Here is a 23678-nt window from a genome sequence, read left to right as displayed (position 1 = left end):
TTTTGTTGGAGTATAGATTTTCAAAATAGCTTCTAATTATGTTTTGTATTTCAATTGTGTCTGTTGTGATATTTCCTTGTTCATTCTGAATTTTAGTGTTTTGGGTTTTCTCTCATCTTCTCTTTGTTAGTGTGGCTAAAGGTTTATCAATTTTTTTTATTTTTTTGAAGAACCAACTATTTATTTTGTCAATTTTTTTGTATTGTTTCTTTTGTTTCAATTTCGTTGATTTCAGCAGAAAACATTTTTTAGAAGACTTCATAAGTATTTGGAAGCTTTTATTGGAACTTGGAAGAATTCTGAGTTAGTATTTAAGCCAGGGAGAAAGAAAAATCAGTTGAGAGAGCTAAAACAAGTAATATTTTAAGAAAGTGACATCCAAATTTTAGTAAGATGATGAAGGAGCATTCTCTTAAGATTTTGAATATACAAGGGTATTTGAACACAAGGGAATGAAGACAGCATGCTATTATATCAATTTATAAAATATGTATGCCTATATGTGAGGATTAGAAGATAAAAACTAAAAATAGTATTACGTTGGTACAATTATATTCTCTCTACCCTGCAACTTATATTTGTTATAATACTCCCTTATTTTTTAAAGGTGATAAGCAAATAATTACTTTCCTTTCCTTCTTAAAAAATAACTTTTTCTGAAGCCCACTTATTTTTTCTATAAAATTTTTCATCATGACACTGGGACTGAGCATTTTTTTTTTTTATTTTCATATTCTATTCATTTCTTCTCTTCACTTTAAAATTTTTCTTTTTTTTTCAAATGTATCTCTGCTGTTCATTCAAACTTGTAACCCTCTTTCCTTAAGAATTATCACTTGTATGGCAAAATACTAATGAATTTTAAAAAAATATTCCAAGATTTGGGAATCTTCACTTTGATCTAAACAGAAAGGTATAGGTTTGAGGTTTTGCAAAAAGTACTTATTTTGAATACAGATAAAGGATTGTTATTAAAATAATTAAGTTGGAAATTCCACATTTTTATGAAATTTCTTGTAGAAATATTTAGGAGGAATCTAAATATCTTCAATGGAAACTTTCTGGGTTTGGTGATGTGAAAAGAAAGCAATCAAACTGGATGATCTTCTTATCTTCAAGACTACACTTTTAAATACCAGTGGGGTATAAAATGTATAAAAGTATAATTTCACAGGGAACCTGTGATATTTGGTTAACATATTCATTATTTCCATGAAGATTCGTTAACTGTGATCTTAGGTAATGAATCTTCAATAATTGAGAATATAGACTAAAATATTACTTTCCTAACTGCTGGCCACAGAATGCTTTTAGAATTTTCCACTGTCAGTTATATAATAGCATAAAAATATTCCAAGTAGATCAACTATGGAGTCCTTGGACATGCTATAGTAAAATGTGCTTTAAGTAAAATGAAGTTGGATTATATTTATGCTTAAAGCTATCAAGTTAACAATTTCATTTGACTGTTTTTACCATAAATTAATATTAACCACCTAAGTTGTAATCTATTTCTCATGAAAAAATGCTAAATATAATTTTGTAAACTGCATTATTTGAGAATACACAAAACCACACTACTAATAAAAATGCTAACGTTGTATAAAAACTTCTTTACAATCTTAATACTTGTGCTAATATCCATTCACAATAGCATACATAGCATTTTTGAGTAGGCATCAAACAATCTCTGAGTTTTATACTTTATGATTCAACAACAAATTAAATCCTCACAACATCACGAGGTCCCATGATGATGTTCTATTTGGCAGCTTGAAGACAATTGGGAGCAACAGTATATTACTCTTATTAAATTTTGTGACTTATCTACATTTTCCATTTTTCTTATTGGTTGCAGTTATAACTTTTTTTTAACCCATCTGAAATCTGATTTTTATTTCTTTTTTTTATTGCTGCATGTTAGTTATACAGAATAGTGGGTGTCATTATGGCATAGTCATACATTCATATTATTTGATTGGTTTACTCCAAAATACCTCCCTTCTCTCCTCTTCTCCCTATTTTTTACCCACTTAATCTACCTCATGGTCTCCCTTCTATTTTCATATCATCCCTATTTTCTTTTGTTCTCTCTAGCTCCCATATATGAAAAAAAAAAATCAACACTTGAATTTTTGAGTCTGGCTTATTTTGCTCAATATGATTCTCTCCATTTCCATTTATTTTCCTGAAAATAGCATTATTTTGTTTTCTTCTTTATGAATGAATAAAACTTCCTTGCATCTATACCATATTTTCTTTATGCAGTCATCTGTTGATGGATACCTAGACTGATTCCATAATGTGGCTATTCTGAATTGTCTTGCTATTAACTTGGGTTTGCATGTATCTCTAAGGTATACAGACTTTAAATGCTTTTGGATAAATACCAAGGAGCGCTTACAGCTGGATTATATGGTAGTTCCATTTCTAGGTTTTTGAGGAAACTCTGTACTAACTTCCATAGTGGTTGTATTAATTTACATTCTCACAGTGTATGAGAGTTCAAGGTTTCCTTGCATGATCGCCATTCTGACTGGAGTGAGATGGGATCTCATTGTGGTTTTTACTTCACTTCCCTCTAATGGCTAAAGATGTTAAACATTTTTTTTTTCATATGATTGTTGGCCATTTGTACTTCTTTAAAGAAGAGTCTGCATAGTTCACATGACCATTTATCAAATTGTCTATTTGGTTTTTTGAAGCCGAGTTTTTTTTTTTGGAGGGTGTGCAGTTCTTTCTATATTCTGAATATTAATTCTCTATCAGAAGAGGAGCTGGCAAAGATTTTCTCCCATTCTGTAGTCTTTCTCTTCACAATTATTTCCTTTGTTATGAAGAAGCTTTTATTAGATATCATCCCATTTATCAATTCTTGGTTTTGTTTCTTGAACTATAGGAGTCCTATTTAGGAAGTCGTAGCCTGCTATATATTAGAGTCCCCCCCTATGTATTCTTCTAGGGAGTGTGTTATATCTAAGTCTTTGATTAATTTTTAGTTGACTTCCATGCAGATTAGAAATAGGGATCTAGTTTCACTCTTGTATATGTGGATATCTTGGCTTCCCAGCACTATTTGTCAAAGAGGCCATCTTTTCTCCAACATACATTTTTGGTACCTTTGTCAAGAATCAGATGACTTAACTTTAAAGCAAGGAAAATATCAAAACCCATAAAAGAATGTTCATTATAAGTATTTTTGAAAACAGCTTAATCAAAACTCTTTTTAGTTTTCTACAAATTTTGGGCTTCAATAGTTTTGTTGGTAAAACAGATTTTCTAATGAATCATTACAAAGAACATGAGCAAAACACATTTGTCATTTTAATAAGGTTCAAATCTTTTGCTGTTCCTCATTTTAAAATGTGGTATGAATTTTTTATTTGCTGCATATCAAGGTTTTACCTTACTTCATAATTATACAGCTTAGTGTAGAGAATGAGTAAAGGAACAACTGAGGTATGAATTTGGGAGATAAATTTTCCATGGAGTATTACATCTTGCCAGTTTAGTTAGCTTAGCAGTATTGCCTACAATAAAACTACCTTTCATTTCCTTAGGAATAGGTATAAAAAGTGGATTGTTATCTAAAGTATAAAATTGTTGGTTTGGTCCCCAATATACTTTGGCATATTTAACTTATCTCACTTTGGTTTGGCAATGGTTTGGCAGTGGTCATTTAATTTTAGTAACTTCTAAAACTGCAACGGCACTGCCTACTGAGCCTGAGTTTATAGCATTGGAGAGAAGACAGGACTGAATACAAGAACTTCTGGATTTTGTTCCGACATTGTCAATAGCCCACTGAACAACCTTGAAGAAATTCATTGGGTTTTGACATCACATTACTCAAGACAGGAGGCTGATGTCAATAATCTCTTAAATTCCTCCCAGTACTAACAGCTATGGATTCAGCATTCATTTCAATCATTTATGATGAGTTTATTTTTCATTTTCTTGATTGCATGAACAAATGTCTTCCATACATTCTCCATCAAATAAATATATTAACAAATTTGTTCAGTTGAAAGGTGATAGTCCCACTAATATGTTTTTTTGTTGTTATTGTTGAGTTGTGAGAATGTGACTGAAAGATACTAAACCTTTTTGGTTCAATTTTCTATTCCAGATTATAAAGTAGCTGCTTCTAGCTTTTAGGTTACACATTAACCCTTTAGTACCCATGCTACCTAAAATCCTGTTAAGATTTTTAGGGATTACATTTTGCATTATTTACTATCAGAATATATATTTGATCTGTCTTATAAAATGAATCTGAAAAATTGCAGGCTTTTTCCTATTAGAATATGTGAATGTTAATATAGCATCACCACACAGGAGGCAAACTTTAGTGTTTTTGTTTGTTTGTTTTTAAACCACAAATATATTTGCAAAATTCACAAAGCATTAAACATGCCAACACTGTATAAAAACAAATCAAACTTATTTATAATCTTAATGCATTTTCAGCATCAGCTGTATTGATTCAGTTTACAATAATATACTTTGCATTTTTAAGCAAGTCTTAAATATTCTTTGACTTTTCATCTTTATCACTCAGCAGGAAAGCTTCACAACAATACCATGAGGTAGATAGCTTAATGTCCCATTTGGCAGAAGGAAAACATGAGGTAAAACATACTACATGATTCCTATTATACCATTCTTATAATCAAATACCAAACTCAAAATATGAAACATAAATCCTCCTTTAAAAACTCCACTTTTCTGTTGCTCAGCTTTCCATATGACCTTTTATATTTATTCTTCTCATTTGTGAATGTCATTGAATTGATTTTTTGAGTTAAGCACAGAAATATTTAAATAAGTATACACAGATTCACAGATATTTAAGCACAAAAAGTTATCACAGTCTTGTGAAATATATATATAATTATACAAAATTATACAACCATTGTTTTAGAACTTACATGGAAGAAAGCAATTTGTTGTTTTGAGACAGGTTTGCTTTCCTCAATCTACCAGAGGAGGTGTTCACCTTTAATATAAAAAAAAGTCCAACATCAATCAGGCCCACCTTTAATATGGTAATTATTCTTTAGAAAGCTTTAGACGTTTTTGTGCTATCTGCAGAGTATAGGAACTTAAAATTAAGGAAGTATGAGAATTTAAGTTTTCACTCGGCTTTCTCTGATGATATTTAGTTGTTACTAATCATAGATTAGAAATTTGATAACATTTTCTTTGTAAAAGTGAAGTATGCATGCATAATTCCTCTGTGCTTATGGTCTTGCAAAGAATAACAACTAGGAGACTTTTTTAGTTATGTTTAACTTGTTTATGCGTATTACACAAAAGCACATATACATGTAAACTAACAAAACTTTTCAATCATTAAATAAATGCATGGGCCAGATTTTTCTCTGATAAATAAGAGCAAAAAATCCTGTCTCACATTCAAGAGTTGGGAGTGAATACAGATGCACCTCTGCAGCCACAATCATGGCCCCAGATGGTCATCCTGTTTGTCTATAAGCAGACATAGTTTAAAATAAATTAAGGAAACATAAAAGTGATTTTTGGTAATCTAGTACTTCACCTAATGTTTTTATAATGTAACTTAAAGTAATTTGAATTCAATTGCATCACTTTAAAGAAGCAGGGCAATTTTTAAAAAGTATAGTAAGTTTTATTGAGACCAAAGCATATTAATAATGATTAACAGTAATCATCCATTTTGAGAGCTTATTGCATGAAGACACTGTTATAAGTGTTCTACTTAATGTATTTAGTCCTCATAACAACCATATGAGGTAGTACCTTTTTAAGTCCCAAATAGAATTGAAAGAACTAATGAATAGAGATGTTAAGTAATTCGTTGAAGGAAACACACTTCAAATGTGGCAGATACAACATTCAAACTCTGGCAGCCTGTGTCAAATAGTCTGTGCTCTGTATGACTATATCCATCACTAGGCTTTGTGTTATATTTAAGCTCTAAGGTCATTTGTTTATTTGACAGATTTGAGTTCATTTATCTAAAGCTTGCTGAGGTGTTTGTTTGTCTTTATTTACTGCTTACTATATACCAGGAACTGTCCTAAGTACTTTATACAAATCGGTTCTCACAACCTGACATTCTGATATACATCTGACTTGTTGGAAAGGTGAACTGCTGACTTAAAAAAAAAAAGCACCAGATACCATATGCTGATGTGGATATTGCTAAACAAATAATTGGATGGCTCATTCCATCAAATATTTAGAGTGTTTTTCTCACAAATAATTATTCAAAACATTCTGCTAACATTTGTCCCCTTCTTTTTATCTTCTTTCCTTTATCATGGAAAAATGTTCCCAAAGGTCTTCTCCATTCTGGGCAGACTCTGATTGATGTATGGATGGCAAGATACCATTAAAGAATAAACCAGAAATGCTTCTTAAGAGCACAACATGCTTCTGGAAGCTAGTTATTGAGTGCTTAATGCAATGTGAATGGCAAGTTCAGATACATGGTAATGCTCTGTACTACTATACATAAACCCAAGTTAAAGTTCAAGTTATATTGCAGATCCCATGCTCCTCCATTCCAGCTACAAAATGTCCAGTCTAGAATGTCGAAGCTCTGAATTTTCAGAAAGACTGCTGTTTGACTTTTTACTGGAAGAATCCCAGATGCTCCAGGTGTTACATAAGGTAAGATTGTGGCAGCCTGGCAACGCTTCATATCCTGTGAAAAATGATGATCCCCATCTTCCATCAAGGAAATACACCACTTGTAAGTATTTATCACATTAAGAAGTATCACAGTTTCCCATGTGAGTGAGGAATCAGTACTATCTGTCCCTTGTATTGTCTTCTTCCCTCGTGGTAGAGTTTATTCATAAATTCACAAAGTCCACTTCAAGATATTAGATTGGTTCAGGTCTCAAGAGTTTCTTGCCATCTAGCAAAAGCACTGATTCAAATCACATGAATCTAAATAATAATATACAATATGTAGATGTTTCAGTTCTACTTGCCATTAGTGTAACTCATGGGCCACCCAAGCTAGATACCAGTCTTTGAGGCAATCCAGTCTCGATACTTAGTCACTCTTGTGTAGACACCAGGTTTTTTGGGAAGAGCACATGATTGTCCCCAACTTACTATACCAACAATGTACCAGATGTCACGATTATCATAAACCAGAGGTCCACCAGAATCACCCTGGAATAAAAACAAATACATATTTGAAAATGTTAATTCCAATTTAATTTAGTAGGATGGTCATTGTATCATCTCTTCTCCACAGGGAAAATAAAACAAAATTTGGTACATGAAACACACAGCCAGACTATAAAGAGACTATATAATGTTTCTTTCAATTGAAATGAAATTGTGTGCTAAAATTTTACATGGAATGTAACTCACTTACATGGAATGGTTACATTATTTTCTGGTTCATTATCCTTGGATTTTTTTTTTTTTTTGTTAGTTTGATTTAGTAACATTTGACCCATACAAAATGTAAAATATAGAATTATTATTTGTGGTTGAAAATGTCAATGATTTCTCTTGTTGTTAGCTTAACTATTTAATGAACCTACTCTTGGTCTCCTTTTCTTTAAATCAGCTATTTCTAATGCACATTTTCTTGCTAAATTTTATAGATGTCCCTTTAAAACTGTTTGGAACAGGGAAGCCTAAATAGATAAATAGATATATATGTAGAGGTTAAAAGTATGGACTTAGCAGTTGACTGTCTGAAGTTCAGGTCCAGTTTCATTAATTACTGACTATGTAATCTTGGGTAAAATACTTTACCTTTCTGAGCCTCTGCCACTCACTCTTTTATTTATTCTTTTGCCAACTATAATTTATTGAGTTCCTCTTATGCATCCCATGAATTTTTAGGGATGTTTGGGATATAGTGCTAACCAAAATGTAAAAATACAACTGTGATATGTGCTATGAAAATATTACCATAGGAAATGTGACTGATGGAGGCCACAGGAACATTTCCCCCACAAAGTGTAATTGATTTCTGAAGGAAGTGGGGTCAACCATGGAAAGGAAAGTGGGGATGGAATGCATTCCAGGCAGAGAGAACAGTATGCAAATATTCTGTGGCAGAAAGGGGCCTGGAATATGCAGGGGACTACCTGTGGTTGGGGTGGGGTGTGGAAAGAGGAGAACAAAGCTGGCAAGTTGTATGTGATGACGTAGGAGGAGATGAGTCCATGCAGAACCCTGTGGGTCTTGCTTAGATGTTTTTCTTTGTTTTGTTTTGTATTTTAAGATAAAAAGAAAGCCCCGGAAGCATTTTAAGGAGGGATTTGACATGATCAGATTGGCATCTTGTTAGAAATCAAGCTGGCTTTCATTTGATTAATGTACTTAAGGAACTTAAGAGTGAAAATGAGGTAGGTGGTTGAAAGGATGGCTGATGGTGTCTGTTGAGGAGAGAGGAAGGAAGGGGGAAAGAGGGGAGGAAGGCAATGGAAAAACAGTGATGGAGAGAGATTGAAGATGGTAATATTCATGGGATTAGGTCATCAACTGGATATGGAGTAGGAAAGTAAGTTGGGCTGAAAATAATTACAAACCAAGGGCAGACAATGTTTAAAGAAAAGGGAGTGGTGAGCACCCCATTGGTGCGTCATTAGAAAGTTTAGAAAGCACTCTTGATGATGTAATAGGGCAAAAACCATATTGAAATAGTTGAAAAATTATTGGGTGTTGAGAAAATTTGTATCAAATTTCCCCCAAAATATTTAATAGTAGAGCAATAAGATAGGAGGCAAGCTGGAGGCATCTCAGTGAAGAAGGAAATTTTCCTCCTAATTTAAGATATCTGACTAAAGAAGGATTTAGTGTAAGATAAATGTTGACCATAAAAATATGAAAAGGAAATCTAGTGTAATCTTCCCCAAATGGCCAGTAAGAATCTAAGCAGAGAAATAAGTATCAACCTTAGAGAAGAGGCAGTTTCTCTGTGGAGATCTAAGCTGAAAGTGGAAGCAGAGGGTCCAAGCAAAGAAAGGGCTACATGCTTGGTGCTGGGAATGGGGGAAATTCCCCTCTTATGGTTTCTTCAAAAATTGGAAAACGGCCATTTCCTGCAAGTAAGGGGAAAAAGTGGAAATTAATGAAAGTTGGGAAATTTCAGTGAATGGTAGATTTGGAGGGAAAAAACAAAACAAGAAAGCAAACAACAAAAAATAAATAAAGCAGGATCATCAGCTTTGTTTTCTAGGAACTCTAGTGGAACCAAGGTTCTCTATGAGGATATTTTTTCCAGGAACATTTAACTGCTTGAGTGAAGGTCAAGAGACACAGAGAGAAAAGATTGGGGGTAGGGGAAGGAGCAACAATAAGCTTGGAGTATAAGGAAAAGTTTGTTTTTAATGAGATGGGAATGATGTCAGCAAGATGGAATAAGAGTTTTCCTGCTCAACTCCCACCCCACAGGAATTCCATCAGCAACTATCCATAGACAAGAATTTTCTCATGAATATATAAGTTTGAGAAAAAGACTGACACACCCTTTTGGACCACAGAACTGAGGACAGCTATATAGAAGAATAACAGGAGCAGTTTCATTTTGACCACGTTGGCCCTCCCAAGAGCCAGCATAGCACCACACACAGAATTCTATGGGACACTGTTTTTGTAGTGGGAGGAGAGGAGGAGGCAAACATTTGCTTCCCCACCATTCTGGGTCCCTACATAGGAGGTCCTTTCATGTCCCACCCCATGGGAACATTGGAGGTATCAGCAGAGATAGACTAACTGGGGCCAATTAGAAATAAAAGGACTTGGGCGGGGCTTTCAGTGACCACAGTGCTAATCTTGGTGACTCAGCATTCTGGCCCTGGGGTGGTTGGGGGGCATACCACCGCCACCAGAGAGTAGCCAATAGCATCATGCTGCAGGAAACATGGTAAATGGGTCTCCCATGCTTGATGCCCTGGCCAGATGCCCCAGCCAGTGTTCTAGTGCTCTCCTTAATTCTTCCACCAACTAGCAGACAGAAATAGCTTAGTGAATATTTACTGAGAGAACATTTGACCCCACCCATATCCAACCATTAAGCATCAATACATCCAAACCCCGAGTATCTCCAAAAGTCCTTGCTAAGGCAGATGTCAAGAGCAGGTCAGTGAATGTCTGCTGAGGAAAGCATCTGACTTTGCCCAAGCTTATCATCTGAAATGCTGTTCCACCAAACCTTGGTACTCTGCTTAAGCCTACAGTAGGGTAGGAGACAAGTTCTTGTCCATATACATCTGTGAAACATAGCCTCTGGCTTTTCCCCACCTATACCCATGAGATTTAGTAAGGATCTCAGAGACCTTTCCCAACCTCTGAGCCAAGAACATGGTCCTGCCCAACTATAGATGATCAACTGCAGAACAGGTTAGCCAGGGAAGTCAATCTACAACACTGCCCAAATAGAGCAATTATACAGCCCAATAGCTCAGCTTTTATACAGAGTCTAGCCGATGGTCTCACTAGACAACAGAGCACACCTAGCAGTTATACTTGACCATAAAGCAGAGGTAACATCCCAGTACAGCTAGAGAACACAACACTACTTGTCTTGAGTCACTAACAACTGGCCCAAATCGAAGTCCAGTGAGAATAAATAGTGAAGGTCTGCAGTTGCCAAAGAACACCAGAAAAGGATGGAAGAGGTAGCTCTTTCCTCCAGATTGTATATAAGGAACCAGGAGCAACTGAAAGATAAGTCGGCAGAGGGGAAATATAGGGATACTAGTCAAATAGAAGATGGGAATTTGTCCTTTTCTCCTTTTTTTTTTTTTTTTTTTTTTTAGTGCTGGGGATTGAACCCAAGGCCTTGTGCTTGCAAGGGAAGCACTCTACCGACTGAGCTATCTCCCCAGCCCCAGGAATTTGTCCTTTTGAAGATGGAAGAGTTTATGATAACATGGCCCAATATATAAGAATAGGGTCTAAGGTGACTGAGGAACAGTATCAGTCACTAGAGATGAAATGTAAGAACTCAGAGCCCATCATTTAAATGGGTCAGTGTTGATAATGCAGGATTTGGGGCAGAGAGGAAACCTGTTTTAGATGACAGTGTTTACAGTATGAGAGGGACAAAGGGAAGTGTCTAAGACATTGGAATGAAAACGTGTTTGAGAAGTTATGATAGACATAAGTGATGTGCCATTCAGAGGAGAGCTTTCTCTGTCTTTTGTTTCTGACTTTGAGAAAGCAACAGTAGATCATTAAAGTAATTGTGTGAACAAAAATAGGGAGCAAGACTTTTATTTCCTAATTTGTAAGATAATTACAGTACTGCTTATGTCTCATTATATTAAATGAAGCAACATGTAACAAGTTCTAAGGTTTTGCTTTAGCATACATTAAACATAATACAGTAATATTTATATACTAGATAAACTTAGCTCACGATGAGGTAGATGCCATTGTTTTCCTCCCAGGTCAAATATATACCAAAGTTAGACATAGATTATGGAAACCTTTCCTTTAAAGTTTTGGTCTTGACTTTGGCCTACCTTACATGCATCCACTTTTCCTTCCATGAAGCCAGCACACAACATCCCTGAAGTTACCAGGCCATCATACACATCCTTTCTGTTGCACACATCAGTTCCTATGGTTTCTACCCTGGCTTGACGAAGTTTATTTTGTGTAGGTCCTGTTACACAAGCAAACAAACAATATGTATTTCAAATATAATTGCATATAAGACATGAGAGACAGAAATGTTATATATTTCTAGGAGCAAAAGCACAAGGTTATTTTGGTAACTTTAGTTATTCTTTAAGTTTATTTTCTGTATAGAAAGTTCATACAAAGAAAAATAAACATACACAATCCAATTTTATATCACATTGGTGAATGGTTCAGGGCACCCTTAAAACTATATACAAACTATTATGCATTTTACATATTTACATATTATAAATATATTTAAAATACATGCAAATGTTATATATGTATATTTTAATGAGGGGAGGCTCTACAGTTTTCATGAGATTCTCAGAGATATCCAGCACATCAATCTTTTCCAACTGATACATTTTCCATATAAGGAAACTGAGACCAAGGAAATTCACTAATACCAGGACATAGCTGCACACAATTAGGTTGAAATTACTCACCATCATCTACAATGGAACCAAATCCTGTTACAAATACACTTGTTTTAGGTGGCAACTTCAAAGATGAATCTGGGAGGCAAACCCTCTGGACTATATTTGAAAATTCAACTCGGGTTGTGAGCTGAGCCAAAGCGATGTCGTTTTCATTAGTTTCTCTATGGTAATTTTCATGGAGGATAATCTTCCCCAAGCTTCGTTTCACTGCAGGTGGTGTTATAGTTGTACCAAAAGTCACAATCCATTGACTTGGGTCTTTATTCCTACAAAAAATTAAAAGGTAAGATTCATTGAGCTTTATCTTTAAAAAAAAATTGAGACTATATATTTCCCAATTATGCTGATGAAAGATTCCTATGGTGAGAGAATTTACAATTGATGATTTTTAGAGAAAAACTATTTCCTATGATTAATGCAATGAATTATATTCCATTAATTAATTAGCATGAATTTGCAGGAGGCAAAGATTTTTTTCCCATTTTATAGGTTCTCTCTTCATATTCTAGATTGTTTCCTGGGCTGTGAAGAATCTTTTTAATTTGATACCATCCCATTTAATGATTCTTGATTTTACTTCTCGCACTTTAGGAGTCTTGTTGGGGAAGTCATTTCCTGAACTGATATGATGGACATTTGGGCCTACGTTTTCTTCTTGTAGGTGCAGGGGTCTCTGGTTTAAGGCCTACGTCCTAATCCACTTTGAGTTGAATTTTGTGCAGGGTGAGAGATAGGGGTTTAATTTCATTTTGCCACATGTGGATTTCTAGTTTTCCTAGCACCATTTGTAGAAGAGGATATCTTTTCTGCAATGTATGTTTTTTGGTGCATTTGTCTAGTATGAGATAACTGTATTTATGTGTGTTTGTCTCTGTGTTTTCTCTTCTGTACCATTGGTCTTCATTCCTGTTTTGATGCCAATACCATGCCATTTTTTTGTTAATAGAGTTCTGTAATATGATTTAAAGTCTGGTATTGTGATGCCTCCTGCTTCACTTTTCTTGCTAAGGATTGCTTTGACTATTCTGGCCTTTTATTTTTCCAAATGAATTTCATGACTGCTTTTTCTATTTCTATGAAGAACATCATTGGAATAGCAATAAGATTGCTTTGACTATTCTGGCCTTTTATTTTTCCAAATGAATTTCATGACTGCTTTTTCTATTTCTATGAAGAACATCATTGGAATAGCAATAAGATTGCAGTAAATCTGTATAGTACTTTAGGTAGTATGGCTATATTGACAGTATTAATTTTGCCTATCCAGGAACATGGGAGATCTCTCCATGTTGTAAGGCCTACTTCAATTTCTTTCCTTGGTGTTCTATAGTTTTCATTGTAAAGGTCTTTCACCACTTTTGTTAGATTGATTCCCAAATATTTTAATTTTCTTTGAGGCTATTATGAATAGGATAGTTTTCCTAATTTATCTTTCAGCTGATTCATCACTGATGTATAGGAATTCAATTGATTTATGGGGGTTGTTCATTTCATATCCTGCTACTTTGCTGAATTTGTTTATGAGTTCTAGAAGCTTTCTGGTGGAGTTTTTGGGTCTTCTAAATATAGAATCATGTCATTGATGGATAGTTTGAGTTCTTCTTTTCCTATTCATATCTCTTTAATTTTTTTCTTCTAGTTTCTCTGACTTGAATTTCCAGGATTATGTTGAAAAGACATGGAGAAAGAAAGCATCCTTTTCTTGTTCCAGGTTTCAGAGGGAATGATTTCAATTTTTCTCTATTTAAAATGATGTTGGCTTTGGGTTTAACATATATAGCTTTTACAATGTTGAGGTATGTTTCTACTATCCCTAGTTTTTTAGTGTTTGCAACATGAAGAGGTGCTGTATTTTGTCAAATGCTTTTTCTATATCTATTGAGATAATCATGATTCTTGTCTTTAAGTCTATTGATATCATGAATTACACTTATTGATTCCCATATGTTGAACCAGCCTTGCATCCCACTTGATCATGGTGCACTATCTTTCAAATGTGTTTTTGTATGTGAATTGCCAGTATTTTATTAAGAATTTTTGCATCTATGTTCATCCGGGATATTGTTTCAAAGTTTTCTTACCTTGATATGTCTTTGCCTGGTTTTGGTATCAGGGTGATACTAGCTTCATAGAATGAGTTTGGAAGGATTCCCTCCTTTTCTATTTCATGGAATAATTTGAGGAAGATTGAGGAGTTCTTCTTTGAGGGTCTTGTAGAACTGGCCGAGAACCCATTTGGTCCTGGGTTTTTCTTGGTTGGTAGGCTTTTGATGGCATCTTCAATTTCATTGCTTGAAATTGATCTGTTTAAATTTTCTGTGTCTCCCTATTCAATTTGGGAAGGTCATATGTCTCTAGAAATTTGTCAATGTCTTCAAGATTTTCTATTTTATTTGAGTATAAATTTTCAAAATAGTTTCTGATTATCTTCTGTGTTTCAGGAGTATCTGTCATGATATTTTCTTTTTCCATCACAAATTTTAGTAATTTGAGTTTTCTTTCTCTACTAATTTTATTTATTTTTTAAGAGCCAACATTTTGTTTCATTGATTTTTTTTTTTTTTTTACTTTTTTGTTTTGATTTCATTGATTTCAGATCTGATTTTACTTATTTTCTGTCTTCTGCATTTGGTGTTGATTTGTCCTTCTTTGTTTAGGACTTTTAGGTGTAATGTTAGGTTATTTATTTGGTGACTAACTATTCTTTTAATGAATGAGCTCAATGTAGTGAACTTTCCCAGAGATTTTGATGTTGTATCACTATTCTCATTTATGTCTAAGTATTTTTAAAAATTTTATCCCTGATTTCTTCTGCTATCCATTGATCATTCAATGGCACATTTTTAAATTTCCACGTGTTAGAATATGTTCTATTTTTTATCATTGATTTCTAATTTGAGTCCATTATGATCTGATAGAATGCAAGGTAGTATCTCTAATTTTTTGTATTTTCTAAGAGTTGCTTTGTAGCCTAAGATATGATCTATTTTAGAGAAGGATCCATGTGTTGCTGAGAAGAAAATGTATTTAGTCATTGATGGATGAAATAGTCTATATATGTCTGTTAAGCCTAAATTATTCATTGTACTTTTTAGTTGTATAGCATCTTTATTTAGTTTTTGTTTTGAGGGTCTATCCAGTAGTGAGAGGTGTGTTAAAAATCATCCAGTAATATTGTGATGTGATCTATTTTGTACTTGAAATTGAGAAGGGTGTTTGATATATGTGAATGCTCAATTGTTTGGGTTATAAATATTTATGATTGCTATGTTTTGTTGATGTATAAGTCTCTTAAGTAGTATGAAGTATCCTTCTTTGCCCTTCTAATTAACTAATTAGTTTTCCAGTCCACTTTATCTGATTTGAGCATAGAAATCCCTGCTTGCTTATAATATCTTTGTGAATGATACGTTTTTTCCCATCCTTTTACCTTCAGTCTGTGTATGTCTTCCCTATGAGGTGAGTGTCTTGGATACAGCATATTGTTGATTCTTGCTTTTTAATCCAGTCTGCCAGTCTATGTCTTTTGATTGATGAGTTTAGGGCATTTACATTGAATATTATTATTGAGATATGATTTTTATTTCCTGTCATTTTGGTTTATTTCTGGTTTTTAATTTGAATTAGTTTCTCCTTTAATTGATTCTTCTTCTTGTGTAGTTCCTCCCTTTCCTGATTTTCACTTTTATTTTTCATTCCTACTTCATGAAATATTTTATTGAGTATGTTTTATAGTGCAGGCTTCTAGTTGTGAATTATTTTAACTTTTGTTTATCATTGAAGGTTTTTATTTTATCAATTCTGAAGTTTAATTTTGCTGGGTGTTGTAATCTTGGTTGGCATCCATTTTCTTTTGGAGCTTGTAGTATATTATTCCAAGACCTCCTAACTTTGAGGGTGTGGATTGAGAAATTAGTTGAGATCTGTATCAGTTTTCCTCTAAATGTGACCTAATCATTTTTCTCTGGCAGACTTTAAAATTCTATTCTTTGCTTGTATGCTATGCATTTTTCAAAATAATGTGCTGTCGTGTGGGTCTGTTGTAATTTTGTATATTTGGATTCCTATAAGCCTCCTGTGTTAGATTTTCCATTTCATTCTTTAGGTTTGGAATTTTTTCTGATATTATTTCATTGAAAATATTGCACATTCCTCTGTTTTGTTTCTCTGAGCCTTCGTTTATCCTGATAAATCTTAAATTTGTCTTTTCATGTTATCCCATATTTCTTGGAAGTTTTGTTCATGGTCTCTTAACACCTTTTTTCTGTATTCAACTTTAATTTCAAGATCATATATTTGTCGTCATTGCCTGAAACTCTGTCTTCCCAGTGGTCTAGACTGTTGGTGATGCTTCCCATTGAATTTTTAATTTTGTTCATTGATATTTTCACTTCAAGGATTTCTGCTTGATTTTGTTTTTTTCAGAATCTCTATCTCTTCATTGAAGTGTTATTTTACTTCTTGTATTTTCTAATTTCTCTCATTACATCATCCTTTACCTCACAGATCAGACTGGTGATTTTCAAAGTATTCTGCATCATTCCAGAGATCAGTGGGCAATGCCCAGAAATAGGGGAGAGGTTTCTTCTTCTCTGTTTTCTTATTTCTATATAAATAATTTTTTAAAGAACCTTAGGACTGGAGTGTTCATTTGAAAACCGGACACCAGATACTAGAATTCTGGAAGATAAAATAATGTATAACTCCAGTTCTACAAGAGCTCACATACTAATCAGGAAGACAGAATGGAATTATCTATAACTTTATGCATTGCCAACGAGAGAGGAAGTCTCATGTAATAGGCCCAATTCCACATGCTTTGTGGAATAAGGACACTGAGACCTGGAAGTTCAGGGATTTGTTCCCCTGAGTGTCATAACCAGCCAGTAAGTATTAAAAACAGACAGCCCATGTCTCTAGATACATCATCAATAACTTTCTTCCTGACCACACTGCTTTGCAAAAGCTAAGATAATTTTTCATGGTCATAAAGATGGTAAGATTTGTCTTAAACACAATTTTAAAAATAGACTTTTTCTGATGAAAAATACACATTTGCAAAAATTTAAAACCTATTTGTATAACCATTACATTGTCTTCAAATACCCCCTTTCCTCTTTCATAACAGTATATCATGCTGTTCAAATACATGAGATTATTTCACCCTCCAAACTGAGCTCTTTTCTCCAGGATAATTACCTTTCCCAATTCTTTTGTCTTATTATTATCTGTGTAAATTATGCTATAATTATGTCTTATGTTTTAAAAAATTCTTCTTTTTTCATCACAACCACCATCAACTGTCATATTTCTCTGCTCCCTATCATTTAAAAAATTCCTATTAGTGGTCTTTAAACATACTGCACCCTATCTTTCATTCATTTTCTCTTGAATCCATTCCCATCCCCATAATACCACCAAAATATCTCTCATCAAATTCACTAGTAATCTTTACTTTATCAAGCTTAATAGCCAATTGCCATGAATGTCTTCCAGCATACAAAGACCTATTAAGTATGTCAATCATTATAGCCTATATTCTTCATTATATATAAAGCTGGATTCTGGTTTTACTTATTTATTTTTTAGTTTACATTAGCATAAATCCACTATAAACTAAAGTGGATGACACTCTCACAAAAAGAGAAGCACAAAGATTAGACTATGGGAACATGAGTACATCAGAAAGCCTTAACAAATGAGGGGGACTCAAGTTTACCTGCTAGGTATTTTGTGACTTATAAATATACATAAGTGAGTCTCTTCTCAGTGAGGGAGTAACAGACAATCACAATAAATTCATTAGATAATTCTTATAAAGAATAGTGAAAATATCCTGGAATCATTTGGGCTATTGCCCTTAGAAGAGTGAAAAAAAAATTCAGAATCACCAAGGATAGGCTTCTCTAGAAGGGTGCATAAACAGTGGCTTGGGCCAAGCAAAGGGACTTTATTCAGAACCTTTGTATCTTGAGACTGTACAGGAAAATTTTTTGTACTCTAAGGGTAAAATTTCCCGAAGAAAAGATGGTTATGTCCCTGATCTCCTGGGATGATAGGGTGCCTATGTATGTCTGTATATGGAATTGGCACAGCTGAATTTTGAAAGCTAACTGTGAAAACCCAAGCAGACAGCTCCCACTGGGTTATACATGAGGAATCTTTGCTATTGTGAGGGCAGTGTGACAAAATAGCAGGTCTCACCTACCTTCCAACTCTCCAAGTCATACAAGCCCACTAGGTTTCTTGGATTATGTAGTGAGAAGGGAGAGAGGGATATGATATTTATGATTTTTTCTTATTTCTAAAGTCTATTGAATATTAACAGTGGAAAATTAGAGTGATTAATTGGGGGAAAGGGCAGAACAGAAATAGATGACTTTGTTTCTTGAGTATGGAAGAGATTGAACTTGTTACATGTATAATGTTTAATCTTCACATTAAAATCATCATAGGGATGATAGCACTGGGATCATGATGACACAGGGAAATACATGGTAAGAACTACCAATAATTCAAACCAAACATCATGGATGAGGCAGAGAGTAAGCACAATACATTTAGGGGACAGGGTCAGGAACACCTGGAGTAGAGGAAACTAGTGAGTTGGGCTCTTCCCACGTACTGAATCAATGGCAGGAGAGGACTGGGGAAAGAATGTTCATAATAATCCCAGTGAACTTACTTCCGGAAACAGTGAGCTGCTGTGAGCAGCCATGTGTTACTGATGAGGCTGGCTCCACATTGATGACCTGCCCCTATGAGTTGCAGGCTGGCCTGCCATGGCCACTCCCCTTCCATAGCAGTCTCCCTTCCCTGGACAATCCTTTCTGTAGAAGAGGATGCTGGTAATGGCATGTTTGAAGATGTCATCCTTATCCCACAGCCTGTCACACAGAAATATACGTAAGGTGAAAAAGGAGGAAAAGACACACACACACACACACACACACACTCTTGTTGTGTGGAGATACTTAGCAAATGCATTGTCCCAGCCTTCTAAACCATTCCTAGCACTCAATCTCTGAGGTGGTTTTACATTTTATATTCTTCCTCCTGATTATATTGAGGCTTAGAAGAAATATTACTGACATTTTGGAGGCATTCAGTCCTAGAGTTGATTTCCATCTCTCTCTATAAAACATATATAGATGGTTAATGTAAACCAAATCATAAATGAGATTAAAATATAAGAAAAGACAGTTTTAATATAGTGCAGAATAGATTTAGAAACTGGAAAAAATAGCCAGATTGGATAAGCAGTCTGCCATGGGAAGGTGGGCTTGGGCTTTTCTAGCCAGGAGAAGTGAGTGGGGCAACTCTAAAGTGCAGAAAAGAACTTTTGTTCTTTTGACGGTTACCCAGACATTTTGACTCGTATTTTATCAATAAATAGATAATTTATTGAGCATCAAAAATTTGTCCACAAACGATCCACTGTTTTCTTGGGTGTCAGGGGCAGGGTTGAGAAGGGGGCAGAAAATGTACCTATCAGACATTTCATTCGAATGCAAGAAAACTGAAAATAATTAACAAAGCCTAAGCCTCAACTCATTACCAGTTTAAAATACTCTCTTGAGTTGTGAGAGAATATTAAAAGAGAAATATTTAAAGAACATATTAATACAATATCTAGAATACTGTATAATTTTTAACTCATCCCATGGATCACAAAACTTAAAATTATATTTAGAATAAACTTATAAATTTAATATCTTCAATATTAAAAAAGAAAATATAATTAAAGGACTACATGTTTTATGAAAACATAAATGAGCAAAAAAATCTTGGTAAATTATACTTCTGATTTTTCTGTGGTTCTTATCTTTACAGTGAAATAAATAGTTATTTGGGGATTTTGAAACTTACGACTATTGAGAAGATTCCTCATCTTTTTGCTGTCAATAGCTGGAAGAAGCAAAACACAAGTTAGTTGTAAGAATAATGTATTTCCATTTTCAGGTTATATTGTTAAATCATAAATTGAAAGTTAATTACCTGAGACATCCATATTTCTAGAGGTATAGGATTTTTCTTATAACCAAATAATGCATAAATAACCCTGTACTCTGAATTCAAAGTGTAAAATTTCACTTGAAAATAAAATCAGAGAGCACTTTATTTTCTGGTTTTGCTTCAGAAATGAAAAAGAAATCAGAAAACCAGGAAAGAAAGAATAGGAATGAATGTGCCTGGTTGCTTTCTTTGAGGGCCCCAGTATAAGAGTATAAGTCAAAGAAGCAAACTTGATTCCCATTGCAGTTGGTGTTTACCATACTATGTGGTTTAAGCAACTTCCCAATGACCAGAGAGCAGAGGGCAGCTCCAAGGAGCAAAAGGCACCACAGATCCCTTGGGGCCCAATTTCAAGGTCCTGGTCTAACAAAAAGTGGGAATTTAGTCCAGGTCAGTTGGTAACCTTTTCTCACTGAGCATTCTTCCTCCTGAAAAGTGCTAGGTAAGTCTGTGACTCAGGTAGCAGGTACTCTGGGCAGGGCATGAAGTTCTTTCACATACAAAAGTCCAAAGAACCCACCCATGCACAAACTCTCACTACACTTTGTGCTTCTCTTTAGAGACATCTTTTCCCTTCAGTGTTACTTATTCTGGTTCATTTTAACTCAGCTACATTGGATTTTTGTTGATTTGATGATCATTTATTTTGTTCTGTTTATTTGTCAGAGAAAATGGAGAATTATACTGAAATTTTTCTCAAGAAACAGTGACTTTCCTTTTAGGGAATGAAAAATTTCTTTAATATTTCCAGGGTTCCTGGCTATATCTGAAATAAAACTGAGAAGATCAGATTAACAGGAGGAAATATACACATTTATCTAATAAAAGTGCTTGTAGCATGGGAGTCTTCAGAAATGAAGATTGAAAAAAACAGGGAAAATCAACAGTTTTTATTCTTAGGTCTATTGAAGAATGGACAGTCGTGTACTGTAGAAATGTACTTGAACTAAAGGGTGTGATCTAACACTAATAGATCAAGGTGGGTGGAGGACCCACCAAGCAGGGCCTGACAATTCAGTCTTCTTAACCTCTCCAGGTGGAGTTCTTTCTTCTTAAGTGTGGGGCAGGACCCTCAGGAATAAAGGTGTGGTGATCTATGGTCAGAAATCATAGGTCAGTGAATTTCTTTATGTCCAGCTCCTACACAGAAGGGTAAGGGAAGGTTAGAGTAATATTTCTAGGTTGTATCACTAGCTTGAGAAAAGAAGAGCTCTAGCTTCTATGATTTACCTTGAAGGAGAAAGGGGAGCAGAAGAAGAAAGAAGGGATGCAGGTGAACAGAAAGATCTTTCTTCTAAGGTCTTTTATTTTTCTGTCTTTTTTTTTTTTTTTTTGGACATGAGGGATGAAACCCAGCAGTACCTTATCACTTATCCCCAGTCCTTTTCAGTTTTTATTTTGAGACAGGGTCTCACTAAGTTACCTAGATCTTGCTAAGTTGCTAAGATTGGTCTCCAACTTGTGATCCTCCCGCCTCAGGTTGTATAGAGTGTGCCACCATGCCCTGTTTCTCAGGCCCTTTTGATTTCCTTTGATTCAAAGTACTCAGTACAACAAGGCACCTTACTTTGAAGTATTCTGTTCTAAGCCATAACATCTCAAAGAAGGATGTGAGTCCCAATTCCTTCTAGGGATTTCCTGAATATGTCTATTTTTTAAATTAATTATATGTGTATGACAGAAGAAATTATATGCAATTGAGTTTTCATTATTGAGCATGATCATAGAATATAGTTATTTTGGCATTATAACAACCTGTATAATAAAAAGTCTTTGTGCATGACCAGAAAGGCCCAAAATTACTTTTTAAAAATTTCAAATAAGAAACTCTACCATTTAAAAAACTCAATAAACTTCTATTATTGATATTTTGCTTTAAAGTTTATGATTATGCCTTAGGGACAGTTGTCAGAAATTGAAATTAAATTTGAGATCTCCCTTTACGGAATGCATGAGAAAATCATATTTTATTTTGGAATATAACCAATTAACAATCAAGGTGAATACTACACTCTTCATTATTTCTGATGACTTCATGACAAAATTATCCCTAATATTTGGAGAGATTCTAGCTAAGATGTATTTGAAGGATTTTAAAGCCCTCCCTCTTTTATATATCTGAAATAACTAACCTTGGAAATACATAATGAAAAACAATGAACAGAACAGGAATGCCTATTTCATGTGAGATGTATGCTGCAGTTGGAGGCAGAGGTAAGAAGATAAAAATACAGTTCCTATCCTTGGAACTTAAAATCTTATTTGAAACAAAGAAGTTTACTTATTAATTGTATGTTGCAGACAAAAACTGAAATGCCTCTTCGCTTGGATTTCAAATAGATATAAGGTGACTTTCATTTTAGTTCCCTAAACTTCCTGAAATTTTTTGTCTACTTTGGGGAATAAATACAAAGAACTTTCCTCATATTTGTGTGTGTGTGTGTGTGTGTGTGTGCGTGCATGCGTGTGCGTGCATGTGCACGCATGCATTTGTGAGAACAATAAGAAAACAAGTGAAAAATATTTTTAACTGGGAACAAGAAAAAGGACCTCTTTATAATTCATGTCACTTATTCTTATTAGTCAGGCAAACCTCCAAAAAGATGTCTGTGTCTTTGACACTACAAAAATGAACCTCCAGTATTTTTGACCTGTAAAGACCTCTGAGATTCATAATACCTGTGTCTAATTCTAGCCCCAAGGTTTGTTGATCCCATGTCTCAGAACTTCTCAGCTTCCTTACCTGTAATTGGTGAACATAGTAACTACCCTTTGTTGCTTTTGTAAGGATCCAAGCATCTTGTTATATAAGAAAAAAATTCACAAAGTTTATCAAAAAACCGTAGTAAAATAGTATAGAAAGTAACACTAAATTTCCCATCATAGTGAATATTTTACTTTAATTCCAAACAAATTGATATATTTATCAGTGGTGAATTCTTTAAGTGAGAGAATACATTTGACCAAATTCTTGTGAAAGGTAAAGGAAATTGTAAGTGACGGGAATTACAAAAATGCCTCCCCCAAAAGAAATTAAAAAAAAAAAAGAAAGAAAAAGACTTACGTGTGAGTCTAAATGATGGTTTGTTTATAGTCAAGGGCAATTGTTTGATCTTCAGACTTTGATATAAACTCTTTTCAATTTTTTTCTTGATCATTTCAGCACTGCCAGTAGATGGGTATCGAAACATGAGCACCATAAGAATGTTCACAACTTGTTCATCTGGACTGAGAGCAAAACAGCAGACAAATGGTGACATTTCTGTAATCATGGATGATGTTTACCTGTTCAGAATCACTGAATTTAAAGAAACATAATGGATGACATATGTGACTGATTTTAAATTACTTCTAGATAAAGGGGATAGGAATGGATGTAAAATGATCAGGAAGTGTTGGAAGTGAAGGTAATATGCTAGAAATGCTAGATAAGTGACATTTATGAAAAATCTTTTCCTCTGTTTCCTTCCTGAGTTCATGGTTTTAGAGAGGTTCTTGGGAGGGCATATTCAGAATTCATGCTTTACATGCACTTACATCACTTACTTTTTAAGGCATTTTCAGCAAAAG

At 34.3% G+C, this 23678-nt stretch overlaps 1 protein-coding gene across 4 annotated transcripts in view; it reads right to left on the bottom strand.

Moving 5' to 3' along the window:
* Positions 1 to 280: 280 nt before the first annotated feature.
* The window catches only part of LOC306669132 (transmembrane protease serine 11F), a 98519-nt gene continuing 75121 nt past the window's right edge, over positions 281 to 23678 (bottom strand). For all 4 annotated transcript variants that reach the window (XM_079153011.1, XM_079153013.1, XM_079153010.1 and 1 more), the window contains 6 exons: positions 23173 to 23336; positions 19962 to 20000; positions 18778 to 18979; positions 12099 to 12358; positions 11490 to 11632; positions 281 to 7170 (listed from right to left, as the gene is read on the bottom strand). In XM_079153011.1, the coding sequence (XP_079009137.1) occupies positions 7012 to 7170; positions 11490 to 11632; positions 12099 to 12358; positions 18778 to 18979; positions 19962 to 20000; positions 23173 to 23336 (967 nt within the window). In that variant the 3' untranslated portion in view covers positions 281 to 7011. The remainder of the gene's footprint in view (positions 7171 to 11489; positions 11633 to 12098; positions 12359 to 18777; positions 18980 to 19961; positions 20001 to 23172; positions 23337 to 23678) is intronic.

This window comes from Sciurus vulgaris (genome assembly GCF_902686455.1).
Source record: "Sciurus vulgaris genome assembly, chromosome: 9".
In the NCBI taxonomy this organism is placed as follows: Eukaryota; Metazoa; Chordata; class Mammalia; order Rodentia; family Sciuridae; genus Sciurus; species Sciurus vulgaris.
Note: the sequence above shows the minus strand (reverse complement) of the source record. Positions and strands in the feature narration are given on the sequence as shown.